We start from the raw sequence: 18,496 nt of genomic DNA on the forward strand, positions 1-18,496 counted from the left end.
TGTCGCACCCCCCTGTTCTCCCCTCGCGGGCTGTGATTGGTGGCGGGCGAGGATGGACGCGCGACGGGGCCGACCCCTTTCCCGAGCGTTGCCGCGCGGCGATTGGTTCGAGGGCCGGCGCCGCGCCGCGATTGGCGGAGTGGGGCGGGCCGAGGGCGGGGCGCGCTGCGGAGCGATCCGAGCCGCTCAGTGTGGAAGCGGCAGTCGGGCGAGGCATATCGCGGGGCCGTCGCTGCCGGCGGATCCTCTCCTCCCGATGCGGGGGCGCCCCCAGCCCCGCGCCGGCCCCGCCGCCCCGTGATGGCGCTGGGCGGCCGTCTGCTGCGCTCCCGCCCGGCTCCTTCCGTCTCCGCCCGTCGCTGCTGATAGCGTCGCCGGTTCCCCGGACTGCGGCCGTCGCCAGGTGCGCCCGGGTAGGGCGGGGTGGGATTGAGGTGGGGCCGGGAGCCAGAGCCTTTCCCCCGCGTCCTTGGGCCTCCGAGCGGGGAGACGAGCCGTTTTTCCCCTCCCCCCCTTCCCGGCGCTTCCTGGGGGTGGGGGAGGGGAGGGTCCGGCCTGGGGCGCTGCAGCCCCCTGCTCCGCTCCGCACGGCAAAGGGCAGCCATGTTGGGAGGATGAACTGACAAACCTCGAGGAGCTAAATTGGGGGGAGTGGGGGGATGGCAGCCCGAGGGATGGGGTCTGCATGCGGGGCCCAGCCCGAGTGCCCTTCATCCATCTCCCTCTGTCAAGACAGGATCCAGTTCTGGAGCGGTGGGGATGCTTCTTGGCATAGCAGCTTCCCCAGGCTTGACAGAGAAGTGCTGCTCCCTGCCTGCTGCCCTCAGTGAAATCCAGATGGTTCATAGTCCTGTGTTTTTGTCCTCCGCCTTTCTCGCCTGCTGGACAAATCACAGAGTGAGCAGGCCTTGGCTGCTGCCTCTAAAGGTTTGCGTTCGGTGTTGCGGCTTTTGTTCGAATAAGAAAACGTACGATCAAAAACCTGTCATTTGGCAGCCCGTGCTGGAGCTGCAGTTTTAGTGTGTCTTTTCTGAGCGATCTCCAGCGAGGTACCTAAAATGGGCTTCCCCGGAGTCCTCTTCTTCATGGGGCCCCAGTGCTCAGAGCAGCTGCCCTGCTAACTTTCCATGCAGTCATTTCTGTGCTTGTCCCTGGTATCTTTTAGTGATGGCTTGTCCCTGGTATCTTTTAGTGATCGGGTTACAAGTATCTGGGAGTCAGCTTTTAATTAAAAAACGGCTGCACATTCTAGGATAGTCATATCCGTAGGGTGGGGGCTGGGGTGGCATGGGCACTGAGGCACATTGTGGCTAGCCTAAAGGTTGTGAGTTGGAGGCCATAGCAGAAGCGCTCACGCTGTGCCTCTGCCAGATTCCAGTGGTTGCGAATTCTGTTAAATACCTTGTCACGACAAGGATGTGAGAAGGAAGGAAGGAGCCATAGGTTACATTAGGTTAGATATTAAGGAAAACTTTTTCGTTAGGAGGGTGGGAAACAGGTTACCCAGAGAGGTGGTGGAATCTCCATCCTTGGAGGTTTTTAAGACCCGGGTAGACAAAGCCTTGGCCGGGATGAGATAGCCAGGCCTCGTCCTGCTTTGAGCAGGGGGTTGGACAGTTGCTAGATGACCTCCTGAGGTCCCTTCCAATCCTCATTTTCTCTGATGCTAAGAGATATAGCACTCTTACTTCCTATTCAAATGTGTTATGGCGTGAGTTAAACACGGGTGATTCTACAGGTCACAATTTGTCAGATATGTATTTTGCATAGAGATCATAACTAAATTTTCTATTTAACGATGGAGATCTAGCTGTTAAGAACATCAAGCTTTATTTTATTCTCTAATATTTGTTTTTTTGACCGGTCATGGATCTGGTTGCTAAGTCTATAATATGGCTTTCCTCAAGTCTGTGTTCTGCTCTTGGCTTTTCATTTGAAAAAAAGGAAAAACAGCATGTTCTGCCGCAGAGGAGAAATTGATGTGAATTAACTAGAGCTTAAATCTTTGTGCTATGATGGGTGTTACTTTGATAATCAGCAAGCAGTCTCTTTTAATATTTGAAGTCTTGTTTATAGGCATGTTGCCAACTAATTTGAGATGACAAAGCTGGATCTTTCATAAACATTGTTTTTTGCCAACTCTGGAAATAAGTAGGGATGTTACAGTTTAAGTTTTAGTGAAAAGTACATTATTAATGCTCCTGTTTGTCTTAAACCCAAATTTAGTTAATGCTTGAAATCCACAAAGGGAAAAGGACTAGTGTGTTTTCCATTTCAGGCAGTTTAGATGATGAGGAATAGGCAAATTCTACGAGTTAATTTAATATAAAATTTACTCATCTGTGACATGCTTACCTGTGTAAACTGGGTGAAGCAGTGGATTTTAATAATTGCTAAAAACATGTAAATACAAATGAGGCAGCACTTCAATGTGAAGGGATTTGTTTTTGTGCTGATGAATAGCTAGCTATTCAGGTATTACTTACCTTAAGCTTTAAAGGTAGATGGTGGATCTTAATTATGTATAAGATTCGGCAGTAAGATCATGCAGTCCTTCATTTTCTTTGTTCCATTTTTAATTTATGCAGAACACATGCCTAATAATAGACATCTAAAACTTTCCAAGGCACTAGGAAAATGATTCATCCTGGAATGAATTTACTGGCAACTTTCTAAACCTATATGGAGTATAAGGAGCAGCATATGAGTGTTTAGATCTTGTTCTCGTGAACCTCTGTCCAGGACTGCAGAGTGAAGCTGGTATTGTCTTACAGGAGGCATTTCCTGTAATTCCTCTGTAAGGAGACAATGTGCCGTAGTGGCAATAGGCCTGGGAGCTACAGGACCCTTGTGTCTGTTGTCCCTTTGTCACTGACTGCTGCGATACTTTGGGCAAATAACTGCGGTGTCTCGGTTTATCTGTCCGTGAGATGAGGATAATAGCATCTTTGTGGAGTGTTTTGAAATCCGATTGAAGTCGCTATTTAAGTGCTGAGCTCTGACTGATTTCAGCAAGTTTTAAAATGAATGGAGTCTTGGGTCACATGCTATATCAATTTATCAGAAAGTGACCTTGTGCAGTGAGACAGCAGAGAACGTGTCTGGAATCCATATATCATTGTAAAACAGCAGCGTAATGTGGGATGTTAGCTGGGAAAAGCCACAGGGCTGGGTTTAGGTGAAATGTGAGGTGCAGTGCAATTGCAGTTGCATGGAAAAAAATGGGGTCTGAAAACTGTGGTACCTTCTGCCAAAAGCAGCTCTTCAGTTTGTCCTCTGGGCTGAGTTTTCTGTAATGTAAGTGACCCAGTTGTGTATAAACTCTTTTTAATGGTCACTATCTTTAGAATAGGCTCTATTTCAGCCTGAAGTATTTGAACCTGTGCTTTTTTCAGGTGAGTAGGGCAGCTATGAGATGAAAGTTGACTGTACGTGAACATAGTGCCTGGATGAAAATAAGTCTTGGTACTTGTAATTGAAAACTGTACTGGAATTGCTTGATTCTCTTCTAGTGGTCCCTGGACAGAGAAGTCATTAGACTTCCCTACTGCTATTTGAGAGGATTAGAGAGCATATCTTGCAGAAGTACCTAGTTTTTTGTGTTCTTATTGTGGATGATTGTAACAAGATATGGCCTCGTTCTTCCTTTCCCTTCTTTAAATGCTGTTTCATATAAGGCAGTGAAGTCTATTCTGACACCTTTAGTTTCTTCTATTTCTTTCACTTCTTTTTGTTGTTTGCAGCATTGCTTCTGTCAGTACCGGGAGCTCCTAACGTTGATTTAAATAATAGAGTATTAGGTAGTATAGGTTTGGGAGCATGCGAAGCACACTCAGCAATGTTTATACTAGATTTTGGGGCAAAGAAATTGATGTCTCTAGTCCAGACACCAGCAGGAAGTGAAATCTTTTGTTTTAAAGAAAAAACGGAAGCATTTTTGTCCTTGGCTACATGCTGCACATGCACATAACTAAGGACAACTCAAGTAAAATTGAAACTGTTAGCTCTTTTCCTTCATTCTGGTAGAGTTACCTGCTGGGGTATATGAACTGGAGAGGGAGAAACACTACATCAGACTCATGCAATACAAAGAATGAATAGAGCAGAGAAGGTCAAATAAAGTAAAATCCTTTGCTGTCTGGTACAAGGGAGGGTTTGGGGAGCTTTCACTGCTTCATTCTGTTGTTGGGATGCCTGGGGATGTGTCAAAGGGAGGAGAGCAGGCCAGTGTGGCAGGGACATGAATGGCATTGCACGCATGTTAATCCTGTCCTTGTTCTGGGAACTCCACATCCCACTCTGTCAAGTTCAAGCTCCAACATTTTGAAGTCTTTCTTCTTTTACAGTTTTCGAGGAAGCAGGGTTGTATGTTTTTATAACTGTCGCTTCCAAGTTTGAACTCCCTGTAAGTGAAGAATCCATTGGTCTTTGTACTGAAGATGAGATTTCTGATGATGTAACAGAGGCTCTTGTCATTTGTAGGTTCACTGGCAAGAGAGGTTGCTACAGGGAGATAGATCTCTGTGTGCTATAGGAAATTAGACAGTAGCTTAAAGTAAAAGATGCAAAAGAACTTAAATTAGCAGTGACAGGAGGAGAAACAGTTTTGGTGATGGATGGACCTTCAGTCCACTGACTGGTATGCTTTAGTGCTTGTTTCAAGGCTGCTGAATCAGTAATAAAGAGAAGAAAATGTTGCTGTGGCTTATCATGGAACCCCTCCCAATGCCTGACTTCCAGATATCCTTCCCTTAGCTTTACCTTGTCCCTAGTTATTTGGAAATAACTATTGAATGTTTGCACATCTGCATGCCACTCCCTGCTAAAATATATAGCCTTATGCAAGGCAGTCGCTCTGAAGTTCCTGGGACGGGTTGAAAGAAATTTGTGTCTTAAAAAGAAAGCAAGGTGGTCTCGCATCTGTATCAACAAATGGATGCTCCAGTTGTCAGACTTCAGTACAAGCTGTATGGTAAAAGAGGAGAGGATTAAGTATATTTAAATAATAGAGTATTAAGTAGGTTAATACAGTCCGGGTAGGTACTTTAATGAAGATATTAAAGGAAAATAGTCATTCAGTCCTATATTATACAGATTGAAAGGAAAATAAGCAGTAATGCAAACTAAGCATGCCCATGAAATTTCTCTCCTTCTGAAGTTTAGGAGGCATTTATTCTTAAGCATCTTTTAGCTGATACAGACTTCTGATTCATTAGCCATTGTAGCTATTTTCTTAAGTGTTAAAAGCATATAATATTCTTGGTCAGGTTAGCTAGACAGTAGAAAGAAGAGAGCCACTCAACAAATGTCTGGTAGCCATTTGCTGGAAATCAGCTTTCTGTCAGCTCTGTGCAGATTAGTTTCTAGTTTTGCCTTCTACTAATATAGCCTATGAACATTCCTGTAATCCCCTTTCTCTTCTATCTGACCACACAAATCCCATGGCTTGCTAATTTATCTGTGGCCAGTTGTGCGAAGTGCAGAACATTTTACCTAAGTGATCACTTTGGTGAATTGCTGTAACATGCAGTTTCACTTGAAGAACATTGATATGGTGTTATTCTGCTAGTTTGCTGTCATGTAGATTTGTTGGCAGGATATGGATACATATGGGGGTCAAATTGCAATAGGTGGGAATAGAGGTGAAAAAAAGAGGAGAAAATCCAGTTAGTTGATGCCCAGGGAATATCATGGTGACATGAAGTCCTATGTTCGCTACCTCCTGTCAGGCAAGAGATGTTTGGGAGTGTTAAAACTATGGTGACCAGCTAACTGGGGAATGTGATCTGTGTTGCCAGTAACTGAGAGCTTGGCTTTGGCTGTTCCTGTGACAAATCATCCCTCCATGTGAGAGGTGCTCTTAGTCAGTTCTGCTTCAGTTCTGGTTTCTGTTGGCACCTAGAATTGCACCAGTCATCTGGTTAGGCACATTGATAATCTGATGAGAGGAGTACCTCATTAAGTAACTTGCCCTATTCTATGCGATGATATAACCTCTCATACCATGTGATGTGCTGTCATCCCCTGCCATTAGTGGAACTGAAAAAATGTGGTTTTAATGATACCTTCTTGTGCCATGTGAAAATGTGTCATAGCTTGAATGAGGCATGTTGAAGCTATTTTTACCAGCTGGTGAATTTGCTATCTGAGTTGGCACACTTACTTTCTTTTTCCCGGTCCATTTTTTTCCAGACATCTAGAATTATGGTCATAACCTGGAATAAAAGCTTTTATCAAAGAGGCAGAGTTTAGTTAACTATGGGAGCAATTTCCAGGTGCTCTGGCCAATATACCCTCACTTGTGGAGCACTGTCTAGCACAGCTGCTGTTTTGGCAGAAAGGGTTAGGACTCTACCTGTTAGCTGGGAGTAAACAAAGGAGGATGTGCACAGAAGTGTGCCAGCTCTGGTCTGTACTGTTTTGTCTGGAATGGACTTGCTTCCTGGTCCAGCGCTTTGTTTTCTGGAAACTTGGAAGTACTCAGTCATTTGGCAGTGACATGGCTTGAACCATGAGTATTTTCATAATGACTTGAGCACATGAGTACATTGGTGGACATCTGCACACAGATGGAGCGCTTAAGCAAAACTCTATTTGAAAGCTTTAGTCTCTAATGTTTTTGTGCAGCACAGCATTTGTGTTAATGGTTGCTAGGTGTGCAGATACTTAGTAAGGTTGTTCTTTTCTTGGAAACAGAGGTAATCCCCAGATGCAGGCAGAGTGCTCAGAGGTTGTTTCATGTGCCATTGAAATGAGCAGAAAACACAAAGCCCTTTTCTCTGGAATTACTTGCTGTGCAAGCCATGGTTGAGGATTTGCCTCCACAAGTAGAGGTGCACCGATACATCAGTCCTATATCGTATTGGCCCCCATAGTCCCCCTCCCAGCACTACTGCTGCCTGCCCCCAGCCCAGTGCCTGTCCGCTGCACCCCCCCCCCCCAGTGGCAGCCCGTCTGCACCCTGTGTGCAGATTTGGGGCATGTGCACTCCTGGGCTACGTGTAGTGGCAGAAGCTGTCCCCTGTGCCACCTCTGGACAAGCTGCTCATGGCTCTGTGCCATACCCCGCCCCAGCTGTGCAGCACCTCCCTGTACCCCAGCCCTACTTCCTCCCTCACCATGGGGGCCTCTATCTGGTTGTCCCTTCCCCCACAACAGACTTATCAGCCGGATGCTGCTCTCTCTCCACGTCGCCCAGCTGCACATCGGAATTGGATTTGTATGGTCTGATATGGCTTGCTAAAAATCAGCCATTGGTATCATCCCAGAAAATCTGTTGGTGCACCCCTGTCTACAACAAATGAAGGTGTGATTGTAGCACATGTTAGCACACCTGTGCTAGCTTAAACCTGGCTAGTCTGGGTTACACCACCAGCCAGCAAATGGTCGTGTGGACCAGCAGCCAGAGTACAAGCACTCCAGGGACCCTGAGCATGTGTTGTGGTAGTTAGTCTGTGCTGCTGCATCTTTCCTGCCATTATCTATGCTAGCTAGAGGGAAACTAATGCATGCTACAGTCATACCTGCGTTTTTCCAAGGACATAATTCCCAGTGACGCTAGCATCCCTTCTTCCTAGAGAAGGAGGGAAGGAATGCAGATTAGCTTGTTTGTTTGCTTCAGGAGCACTCTGTGTTGGTTGACATAAGCGTTAAGGAGGGAGGTGGCCTGGGGTACTGATACGAATATTCTAGCTCCATCTCTGCAGTTAAAAATTCAGAGGTGTTTCTTAGTTGTAGGGTGAATGAGGTAATCTTCTCACTTGAACTCTTCTTCCCTACTAATAATTCCTGTTTGTCTTGAGTGTTTTCTGAGAAAAATCTGACACGTCCTTTTCTCTCTAGAAAGCTCCCACAAGGAACAAACTGCAGCGAAACCATTGCCTCTGATTTCTGAACACTGCACTACAGGACATCAAGATGTCGGGGGCTTCTGTGAAGGTGGCTGTTCGGGTCAGGCCCTTCAATTCCCGAGAGACCAGCAAAGAATCCAAATGTATCATCCAGATGCAAGGCAACTCGACCAGTAAGTTGATTCTCCTCTCCTAATGGAGTCTGTCTGTCTGTTTCCTCTCTTTTGGTCCATTTTGATTGGCATTTGATGGTTGTGCACATTTTGTCATCTGGAATTACCCTTTCAGGGAGCTCTCTTCGTTTTTTTTTTTTTTTTTTTTTTTTTTGGCTGACGTAGATTACTTCAGGCAAATACAAAATAAGCAAGTTAAGTCCTGGATATGTGGATCTTGCTGCAGGTGCAGCTACTGCTTTCTGAGTTGAGAGCACAGGGAACGGTTTGGGCTGCAGCAGGTTGCCATATGGGGCTTGTGGTAGTGTTACTGCATGCTCAGTCCTGCTAGTTTTCTTTGGTGGACTCGAATCTGTGGTTACCGTGAGTTAAGAAGCAGTAGCTGATTGGGCCAGCCTGAGGAAAAAGGCTGTCTCTCCATATCAGACACCAGGAGGACTCTTATTTCTGGTTTTGCTGTACTCTAGTCCATGGTAAACCCTGGAGTTATTAAATCATGAGTTGGAGCAGGTCTCCTTTGGTGACTGGCTGTCTTGAGTGAGGGGTGACAAATCCCAGAAACCTAAGCCTGGGCATGCCGTTAGTCAAATGAGGTGTTACCTGGTCCTGGAGCCTAAAGTTCTCTGGACTCCATCTTTTCCCTGGAGATTCTCATTCCTGGTGCGTGGACTGAGATGACACGGAGTGGGCAGATGAGATAACCGAGGGCTGGTATGAGGGCAGGCCTTGTTTGAGCTAAGAACAAAACCCGATGCTACCCCTTTTATAGCACTGAATTGTCATCACGTTAAATACTTACCTGAGAATATTGGTTTCTTCCCTCATTGAGTGTCCCTGAGTGTGGGGGCTAATAGCCCACACATGTGTTTCTTTTGTTATACATCTTAGTTGGTTATATGCTCATATACCGTTAATACATCTGAATGTGCAATAACAAAAGCTTGTTCTTCTAGAGTCCAGCTCTTCTTTCAGGCACATCCTGCAATGAAGTTTTAAACTGCGTGGCAATCGGCTACTCTGATACAAACAGTTGTGGCATTGCGAGAAGATATGGGTCACATGGGGCCCTAATCTCAAAACAGATGCCTGTTTACAGCTATAATAGGAGATGTTAGGAGGAGAAACCAAGTCAAGTTTAGACTGGTGGATTTGAAATTTCCTCTAAAAAAATAAAGAACTCTGAGACTTAACCTATTGTAGATATAGGCTATACTTCAAATGAAGACGAATTATCGTTATCAGTATTTTCTGGTTTAAATGGATCTTTTATCTCACGTTTGCCTGCCAAGTGTTAGCTCAGTGCAACATAAAATAGGAGAACTGTTAAGTGCCATCTAATGGCACTTATAATGGAAATGCCCACAGGTTAGCATAGGTTTTTGCTTGCTGCCGGGGTGACTGGACAGCGGTAATTTCATAGGTAAGATCTAATCCAAGACTGAAAACAACTCCTTTGGTTCAGTGACAAGGTTGCCTGGTTTATCTCTGGCAGACCATCTGTTAGCTGATATGAGGTGGAATGCAGGCTCTGGGTCACCTTGCTAAACAGTGTCAGGTACTAAAAGGCTTGCAGAAATAGAGTGAAAATTTAAAATAAGTAAATCAATAATAAGAAGGTTTGGGGAAATGTTCTGGTTTAACATGGCTGGCACTGCCTGTGCATCTTCTTGCTGCCTTGTCTTCCCTGTAAATGCTCTAATCTGCAGCCTTCTGTTGGAGTCTCATGGCACTTGCACAAGCTGGCTTAGATGGCAGATGGTCAGGTTTAACTCACTGGGGTCATTCGAGTCTGTGTAAGAAAAGATTTTTCAGTTGCAGAGACTCTGGGGTCCCTGCAGTCTGAGAGCTGTTTCCACCCCTACTCCTCCATATATGCCTATTAGAAAAGAAATATGCCAAGAATCTGAAGAGAGGAAAGGCATGTTCTTGAATGCCTAGAGCAGGCTCACAAGGTGATAAAATGTTCAGAGAAGTGTCTCTAGTGGGTTATGGAATAGAGAAAGATCTCACAGAATTTACTGATTTGTTTGATGCACCTGGCTGGGGGAGTATTTGGTTGTTTGCACGATTTCACAATGATTGCAGACTTAATTCATACAACACAATTTTATTTTAAAATTCCTTGCTACACATGTAACACAGCTTAGCTTTAAGAAAAACCACAAACATTAAAAACACCATAACTGCATATATTAGAAACAATGCTCCAAACGCACTTCCTTCCCAAACAATGCTATAAGAATTGGTATTACAAAAACAACTACAGTTACAAGTAAAGGTTATTTCTCATGGTGTACTTACAGTCCTAGAATTCCTAGACACCAAATCCCCAAGGATACTTTCATTCTTTAGTTATGGTTTTAGGGTTCGTCTCAGCAGTGATAGGAACAAGTCCCCTTCCTTCGGTCCCCTTCGGGCGCTCCGTGGCTTCAGTGTGAACGGGAGTTCTTGTTCACGGAGAGGGTGGTTCAGGTGATCAGTCTGATCTGGCCTACACTTGCGATTTTTCCTTTGGTGTTCTGCAAGTGAGGTTACCTCCAAATTGGGACTGTAGGTTACAGTTTTTATTGGGTGAGTTGCTGTCTTGGGCCCCTTCTACCCAAACCTGTCACAACTCCCAAATTTGGGCTCGGATCTTACCCAACAGATTCCTTTCCTGGGTCGTCTTTGGGGAATTTTCAACATCACCGCTGTGACCTCTTGCCAACCGCTTTCCAAAAGTCCCTAGGTTTCGATCTGTCGGAATGTTTACCTAAGGGTCGCTTTTAAATTAACTTTGTTAAAGGCCTTTAAGACACAATATTCAAAAACCAAGACATTCAGCACGTTTGCTGCAAGGTCTCTAAAGATAAAATTCAGAATCAAGACATTTATCATGTAGGCAAAAACAAGCAATGACACTAGATAAAAAGATGAACCTTGCCTTTTTTTCTAACTTGGCTAATTGGTATTTATTGCAAGCATTCAAACTATTACATGCAGTATGACGAGAAGGAAAGGGGTGAGACATGACACTTCCTGCTGAGCTCATTGTCTGAAGCTAGGGAGCTTTTGTTTGACTGACCAAGTTGAATTTATGATTTTTTTGTGTGTGCCAAGAGCTGGAACGTTAATTCTGGGGGGGGGGCAAAGGGAGGGTAGTGCCAGAACTCCTGGTGTGTGTCCACACAAATGTGCACACGTCCTTTGTGGTGCCTCAAAGGCTTTTGAGGTGCGGCAAAACTCACCCCACACATGTTATTTGGTTTTCTCTGCTGCATATTTGCACAATATAAACTTCCATCTCAGAATCTGACTTGTAGGAACAGGAACAAAGAATTTCTTCTATCTTGTATAGCGGCTTTGTCTGCTACTTGGTTTTAAAGTGTTCATTTTGTGCAGCTTGTCTCCCTGGGTGGTGTTAGTCAGGTGAAGTCAGGTTCCCCATTTGAGTGTTCAGTTTACACTGTGTTAATGCATATTAGTAGTACTCCCTTTACTCCTGCTTTTCTGACAAATGTCTAAACAATGGAGACTGTATCTTGTATGCTGTAAGCTACAACCTGGAAGTTGGAGTGTTTTTTTTCCTCTGTTGCCCTTGAAACTGCAAAATTGATATGTCATTTGTTTGGACTTACGTTTTTTTTGCCAATGCCTGCTTATGATGTTGAGCTTAATGCCCAGAGAACACCACATTTGGAGAAAGTGTTTGTTAGAGATGCACTGATATATTGGTTGCCTATCAGATTGGCACCGATAAAAGGGGAAATTACATTATCAGCTCTTGGCCTTCTTTTGGCATTGTAGCTGATAATGGTTACCAATAATTATGTCTTCTGGCCAGGGCCCTGGACACCTGGGTTCCATCTCCTCTGTGCAGATCTACCCTACCTTCTGCCTGACTTCAGAGTAACACAACACAGGAGTCATGAGAAATGTCTTGGATGAGTACCGAACCAAGGAGTATACACAGAAGTAGGTGTGTTTTGCAGTGGGATCACAGTACTTTGGTGTTCAGAATCAGGTACAAGTACCTGAACAGACCGAAGACACCGTTATTGGAGATCTTGTAAAAATGCCATTTAGACTGCTTTAATTACAGTGACATATGTAACTCAGTCAAACTGGTATGAAAGTGCTTATACATGGAGAACAGCACCCATGTTAGGAGATGCATAGTAGAACTGCTTCTATTCAAGAATTACAGTGGCGGAAAAGTGGTCTGCAGGCCGTACCTACCAGAACTTCCAGTAGCAAATTGGAAAAGTGTCTGAGATGGCAGAGTTCTCATGTCTGTGTGATTGCTTTACAGCTTGTGATTTGAGTCATATATTCCTCTTAATATGCATATGAGTCATGCAGGGGGCAGTGTGAAGGGGATTTGTTTTCTTGGACTTGGCCAAGCCTATTGATAAATCAGCAGTGTTGGCGTTAGAGTCAGCGAAAAAGCAGTAGAAGTGCAAGGGGGGATTTCAGTCTATGAAAAGTAGCTTTTTTTTAAGCTTGTAACTATCACTGTAGAAGTAGTTAAAGAATATTTAGTGTAGGCCTTAAATGTATTTTAAGTCATAACAAGATACAGTAAACAAATATTTTAATGGAACTTTTTTGGGAAAAAAGTGTCAGTTGAAAGTGGTTGGTATTTGACCATTTCACTACTGGAAATGCCGTAACATTGCAGTGCTGTGTGAACAACAGAACTGCCCACAATTGCAGTGTGAGCTGAGTTTCACTATCCAAACCTCTCCAAGCTAAGTATACATAAGCAATAAGCTGCATAAAAGGTTAAACTGGATAAAAATCAGCTGGATTTGTAAAATCGTTTCTAAAAGCTGCCAAGAACAAAGGTAATAGACTTTTTTTTTTTTTTAAGTGCCCTTTACCTGTAAGGTAACTTAGCTGCCAGTTTGAAATACTTTTTTTTTATGCTTTCAGTACATAATGATCACCAAGAAATATACTACAGCTTCCATACCAAAATATTACTGGAGAGGCCACTGACTGGGAATCAGGCCTGAGTTCTGTTCTAAATTCACTGACCTTTTGTGTGACCTTGCACAAATAGTTTCACTTTTCAGGGCCTTCCTTTCACTTATTATCTGTTGTCTATTTATATTGCATGTTTCTCAGTGTTAGTACAGCAGTTAGCACAATGGCTCTCTAACCTTAGGACTTCTAGATACCAGCAATCAAGATAATAGTAATGATGCTGAGCAGTCATTTTCAATGCTTGGTTTTTTTTTATAACCAATATAATACGAATAACAAGATATCATAAGTAATAATGGATGTTTTAAGCCACAGCACATTAATTGAATTAGAGGAGAATTTTTTTAAATGGTGAGTTTCTCTTTTTTTTTTTTTTTTGTTGGTTTGTTTGGAAACTAAACGTATTTTCTGAGGAAATCTTGGTTGCCAGTCAGCTCTTTAGAACTAAGAGCTTGTCCAGCCGGTGGTATAGCTGATGGTGAAATCCTTGAAATTCTGACATGGAATATAAGCATTTCTATTAGCTCCATTTACAGTGCCCACAAACGTGTGGATAAATACCAAAGTTATTTCACTGCTCGTGAAAGGGTTGGGTCACAACACTTGTATAATAACAGACATTAAAATTACTCACTAGATTAAGGTAAGTTGAGACTGTCACATCCACTTAAAGCAGTTGCAAGGTGTATCAGCGATGCTGAAGCTGATGCAACTCCTGCAGCAAGTTCGATGGAATGTTAATTACTGGGAGTGACCAGCATGCTAATTTTTATGTATCGTCTGAAAGGTGGGATGGTAGAAGGCACTGCAGAAATGTGCAAGCTTAGTTCTTTGTACGAAGTTATGAAAAGCATTTTTCATAGCGCCTTAAGAGGGTTTATTTTTGTTAATTTGCTCATTTTGTTTTGGCCCTTACGATGCACGGGGACTGCAGGGACAACAGTGAACGCTAATGTAAAGAATGCATTTAAGGAATTGTGTGAATGCTTTGCTTTTTCAGCACTGAAATATTTATTGCAAAGAGTCAAATTCTGCAGTCCAGCTGAAGTCACATGTGGTGACTGCATTAAGGAGCTGGTATGTTGGCAGCAAGCCCAGGCTGCTCAGATCATAGCTGATTGCAGATGGTATGCAGTGGAATGATACTGCCATACGTTCTCTGGTGGAAATGATGGAAGGGGAGAAGAGAGTAGAAAAAATTCTTGGACGTATTCAGGGGATTGGAGAAGTTTGAGGTTGCAGAGCTGTACTGCTGAAAGATTTAATTTTGCAATGCAGGTCAGGACCAAATTGTCTTCCATCCCCCACTTCTCTCTTAATTCCCTGAGGTCCAGGCCCATCCCAGCGAAGGAAATTCTAGTTTCCTCCTGCTTTTTGATCATGATTTTGATGTCAGTAAAGGCCTTGGAGTTGGGGCCGGGGGGGACACTAAGAGGATGGGTAGGATTTTAAAAAGCACCTAAGTGACTAAAGGAACTAAATTGCTCCCAGCTTTTTGCTTTTCTTTTTCTGCAGGCCTTTTGGAAGTAATTGAAAATTGGGCTCCTAGATTATTTAACTTCTGAAAGATTTGCAGAAAGGGAATGGAAGTATTCAGAGTCACTGGGAATTATACTTCTAAATCATTTAAGGGCTTCTTCAATTTCTTACATCGTTATAATCTTATTATAGCTATGGAAAAACGATGGATTACTTTTATGAGCCAACATCACTTAGTTAGCTTGGTTTCTAATTATTTTATTGAATGGTGGTTCTGAACATGTAAAAAGAAAAAAATCTGATGGAATTGTGCAATGGTGATCTTCTAAAGACTCTCCTGAATTTTTGTAAAAATCTTTCCTTGGCATGATGACACAACTGTTAAATGACAAACATGGTTTTCTTTTTTGGATATGGTTATTGCAGTTGGCATGGCAAAGCTTTACTGAGTTGGAAAAGATGAGCTGTTTTTTTTACTTGAGGGTTAGTTGGGCTCTTCTTGTTTTTAAGAAGATTACAGTATTTATGAAAATAAAGTTGGCTAATCAGTAGTTTTAACTAAGTTTAATTTGATTGGATATAGATTAGGTGTCACCTTTAGCTGTTCCTATGACATTTTGGGGTCTGACTGGCTTACATGTTTTATGCCATTAATCTGCAATAAGTTTCTGTTCCATCCATTCAGAAGTGCTACGGCCTAGTCTAGAAATGTCTGTTTCAGTGCTAAATGGGCAAAATGAGCTGTGTGAATAGCAAATGGAGAAAAGGATATACTGTATGTACGTTTTAAGTGAAGTTGAATTTTGCAGAGGTTGTAAAGATATGTGAAACCTAAATATGTTGGGAATTTGCTTTCTTGGATTATTGGATTTGAAAGCCAAACTCTCCCATGTCTAGGAGATTATGGTTATTGCTCTATTTCAGTGGAAATTATTGGGTAATCCCTCTGTCCAGACAACCCAGAGCAGGCTGAGGGTTGCTTTCTGCATTACAAAAGGACAAGTTAAAATGAGGCTGAGCAGTTGCTGAAACAGGAGACGACCCTATTTAAATATCCATTCAGCCAGCAAAGAATGCAGCATATTCTGTTGCTTTTAAAATTCTAGTTGTTCAGCATCTGAATATTTAATGCACAAAATATCAGTCTCCTTGGCCACTGTAAGTCATTCAGATGCCTGGGAGTGAAAGAACCACAAAGAATTCCACTCCCAAATTGGTGTTATTTCAGCCAACAGTTAAACACGCTGAGTTCTTCAGCAGTGTCTGTCTTAATTTCTCATATTCATTTAGAAATATATAGCAGGGTTGTATTTTTGGGGTGGGAGGGGGTTTTTTTTGTTTGTTTTTTTAAGTGAGGGTTGTTTGTTTTTTTTAAATGGCCTAGCTCTCTTGCTTGATGTGGAAGCTTTCTGCGGTGGTGTAAAAGTCTTTACAAAGTTCTTGCATTTTTCTGCTGCATGCATCTTGGCGGATCTGTGGAGTCTGTTCAGCTAGGCTAGCAAGAAATGGCCACTCCTAACCTGTCTTCTCCCTTCCTCCCTCTCCATCTGATAACAACAACAACAAAAAATCACATTCCATTAACCCAAGTGTGTCTGGAGCCTATAAGAATGAAGATGATGACGATGATTATTATTTTAAAGAAACTTTCTCCTTAACTGCAACATTCCATTGAGTACTAATTTCCAGTGTAATGATAACAATGTGTTTGTTAGTATGTCCTGTGATTATAAGTAAGCCTGCCTGCCAAATTGCAAGTTGTGACACCTCTCGTCTCTTTGGATTAGGGTGACTGTAAGGAAATGTGGGACACGCCCGCCCCCCGGTCAGTGGTAGGGGTGCGGGCATAATTCAGTGAGGACGGAGAGATGCCTGGCGCACTGTCATAGTATCATTTTACCTAGGGTCTGAAGGGACCTACACAGATCATCAAGTCCTACCCCCTGCCTTGGACAGGAACAGATGCTGGAGTCATATGACCCCAGTCAGATGTCCATCCAGCCTCCTCTTAAAGACCCCCAAGGTAGAGAGCGAGCCCCGCTTCCCTGGAAGTTGGTTCCAGGTCCTAGCTGCCCTAACCTAACCTATGCCATTCCTCTTCTCTGTTGAACTACACCCAAGTCCCTGTGATTCCAGCACTCATTTAATTTTTGCCACCTGGCTGGGACTGTCCCTGGCAAACTGGGACATGTGGTCACTCTACTTTTGAACTATTTTTTGGGGAATTACTCCAGAGAATAAGCTTTTGTCTTGTATAACATGTTTATTATATACATGAATACAATTTGACTTGCAGTTCACACCCCTTCTGTGTGTATTAGGTAAGTATATCATCTGCTTAACAAGATGCCCACCACAGTTTTTTGTTTGTTGCTCACATTGTAGCAGACAGTTGTTATCTTGATATCGGTGCAGACAGTTCCGGTGTTTGCTTATTAAGCTAATTGTACCCTGCTTGATTGCATAATTGGTGCAACTGACTAGAAGCTGCAACTTCAAGCCTCTTATTAGAAGCAGAGGGCTTGGAGAAACATGTTAGGGAGCCTTGTTGAGATGTGTAAAAGTTAACCCAGGCTTTCCCTTTAGTTAGGGAGCAGTGTTTATGTTGAGTTCAGATAAGTGTATTCCCTAGCTAAGTGCATCACCGTTTTCAGTTCTGAGGTTTAACGTTGCTTCTGCTAGCACGTTACTCTGGGGTTGGTAAAATAGGTTTTGCAGGCAGTATCTGGGCCACCAGTTGATCATATTCGGCCCACTGGCTGGCACTGGGAGCCTGATTAGGGAGGCCTGTGCCTTGCACTGCTCTGCTTTGCCACAGCTGGGATTGGGCTGGGCCATGCAGGGCACAGACTCTTCCACTCCCTCCTCCCACCTTCCTGTTGGCATTGTGGCTGCGTAGTCTGGGTGCCATGGCCACTGGCAGCTGGACCCACATGGGACAGGGTGTCATTCAGTGCACCTAGTAGCCATCCCGCCTGCTGTTTTGAGCCACTGCTGTAGTGCCACTAGAAGGTGAGTCCTTGCCAGCTGCAAGTGGGGCTCAGCCCTGGGCATCTGAACCTGATTTTTCCCAGTGCAGTGCAGCAGCAGTGGCTCACTGTGGTGGGCAGGTGAGAGGGATGGCTACTTGATGCAGTGCATCCTGCCAGTATGAAGACTGTGCAACACCAACAGGAAGGCCGGGGCTGGAGGGAAGGGGAGGTGTGGATGCAGGTGGCAGAGAAGCCTGTACCTGCCCTCCACGGAGCAGAGTGGTATGGGGTGCAGCCCTTCCTCCTTAGGTTCTCAGTGGCAGCCAGTGTGCCAGATGGAATCAGTTTGGCATTTCCACACACCCCAGCAGCTCACCAAAACTCATTAAGTGACTCTCCAGCCCAGATAATTGCCCACCTGGAGGGAATCTGTGTACAGCATCTGTTAACAGCCATTCTCAGTAATTTTCTAATGTGGATGAATCTCCAAATACAATTCATTCAGTATTTATTGGGGCAGAACTGTATTGTGTTTGCTGGGAGCTGACAGGGTGATGGCTGGCAGTGCCTATGCTTGATCATGGAATTTACATGAGGGTTTCTCTGTGGAGAAACATGGAATTGGACAGCAGAGTGTGACTGAATGAATTAAGAAAGGGAATTTAAGTTGGATCCCAGGCTGATGGAAAGGGAAAGGCACAAGGACTGGAGAGGAGGAGTTTAGTCTAGAGTAATCTTGCAGGGGAAGTAATGGCAGTGGCTTGGACAAAACACAAGGGAGATTCCTGTAGTTGGAATTCAGTAGTGGCTCTAGGAGGGGAGGATTACTAGTATTTCTGATTTGTTAGAAATAGGTTAGGCTGTCTAAGAGCATGTGTGCACCATCCTTGCTTCCTGCTAGGGAACCCCAGAGCAAGATGTGCTATTTCCCGAACTGGATGTGCTATAACTGACTTAGGATGTGGCTGATGTGGACCAATAAATTGCCTCTGACGAGAACGTTTTGGTGCCTACCCAGTAGTGTACTAAGTCAGCTATATTACTTGCAGGTCAG

At 43.8% G+C, this 18,496-nt stretch overlaps 1 protein-coding gene across 10 annotated transcripts in view; it reads left to right on the top strand.

The window, feature by feature from the left end:
* Nucleotides 1–192: 192 nt before the first annotated feature.
* Nucleotides 193–18,496, top strand: part of KIF1B (kinesin family member 1B) — a 140,947-nt gene continuing 122,643 nt past the window's right edge. For 5 of the 10 annotated variants that reach the window (XM_019541663.1, XM_019541660.1, XM_019541664.1 and 2 more), the window contains exons 1-2: nt 194–403; nt 7,843–8,023. In XM_019541663.1, coding sequence (XP_019397208.1) covers nt 7,918–8,023 — 106 coding nt within the window. In that variant the 5' untranslated portion in view covers nt 194–403; nt 7,843–7,917. Of the gene's footprint in view, nt 404–7,842; nt 8,024–18,496 lie in introns of all 10 variants that reach the window. The other 5 variants (XM_019541656.1, XM_019541658.1, XM_019541659.1 and 2 more) reach the window with 3 other exon arrangements.

Source organism: Crocodylus porosus, unplaced genomic scaffold, assembly GCF_001723895.1.
Source record: "Crocodylus porosus isolate Cpor-Errol unplaced genomic scaffold, CroPor_comp1, whole genome shotgun sequence".
In the NCBI taxonomy this organism is placed as follows: domain Eukaryota; kingdom Metazoa; phylum Chordata; order Crocodylia; family Crocodylidae; genus Crocodylus; species Crocodylus porosus.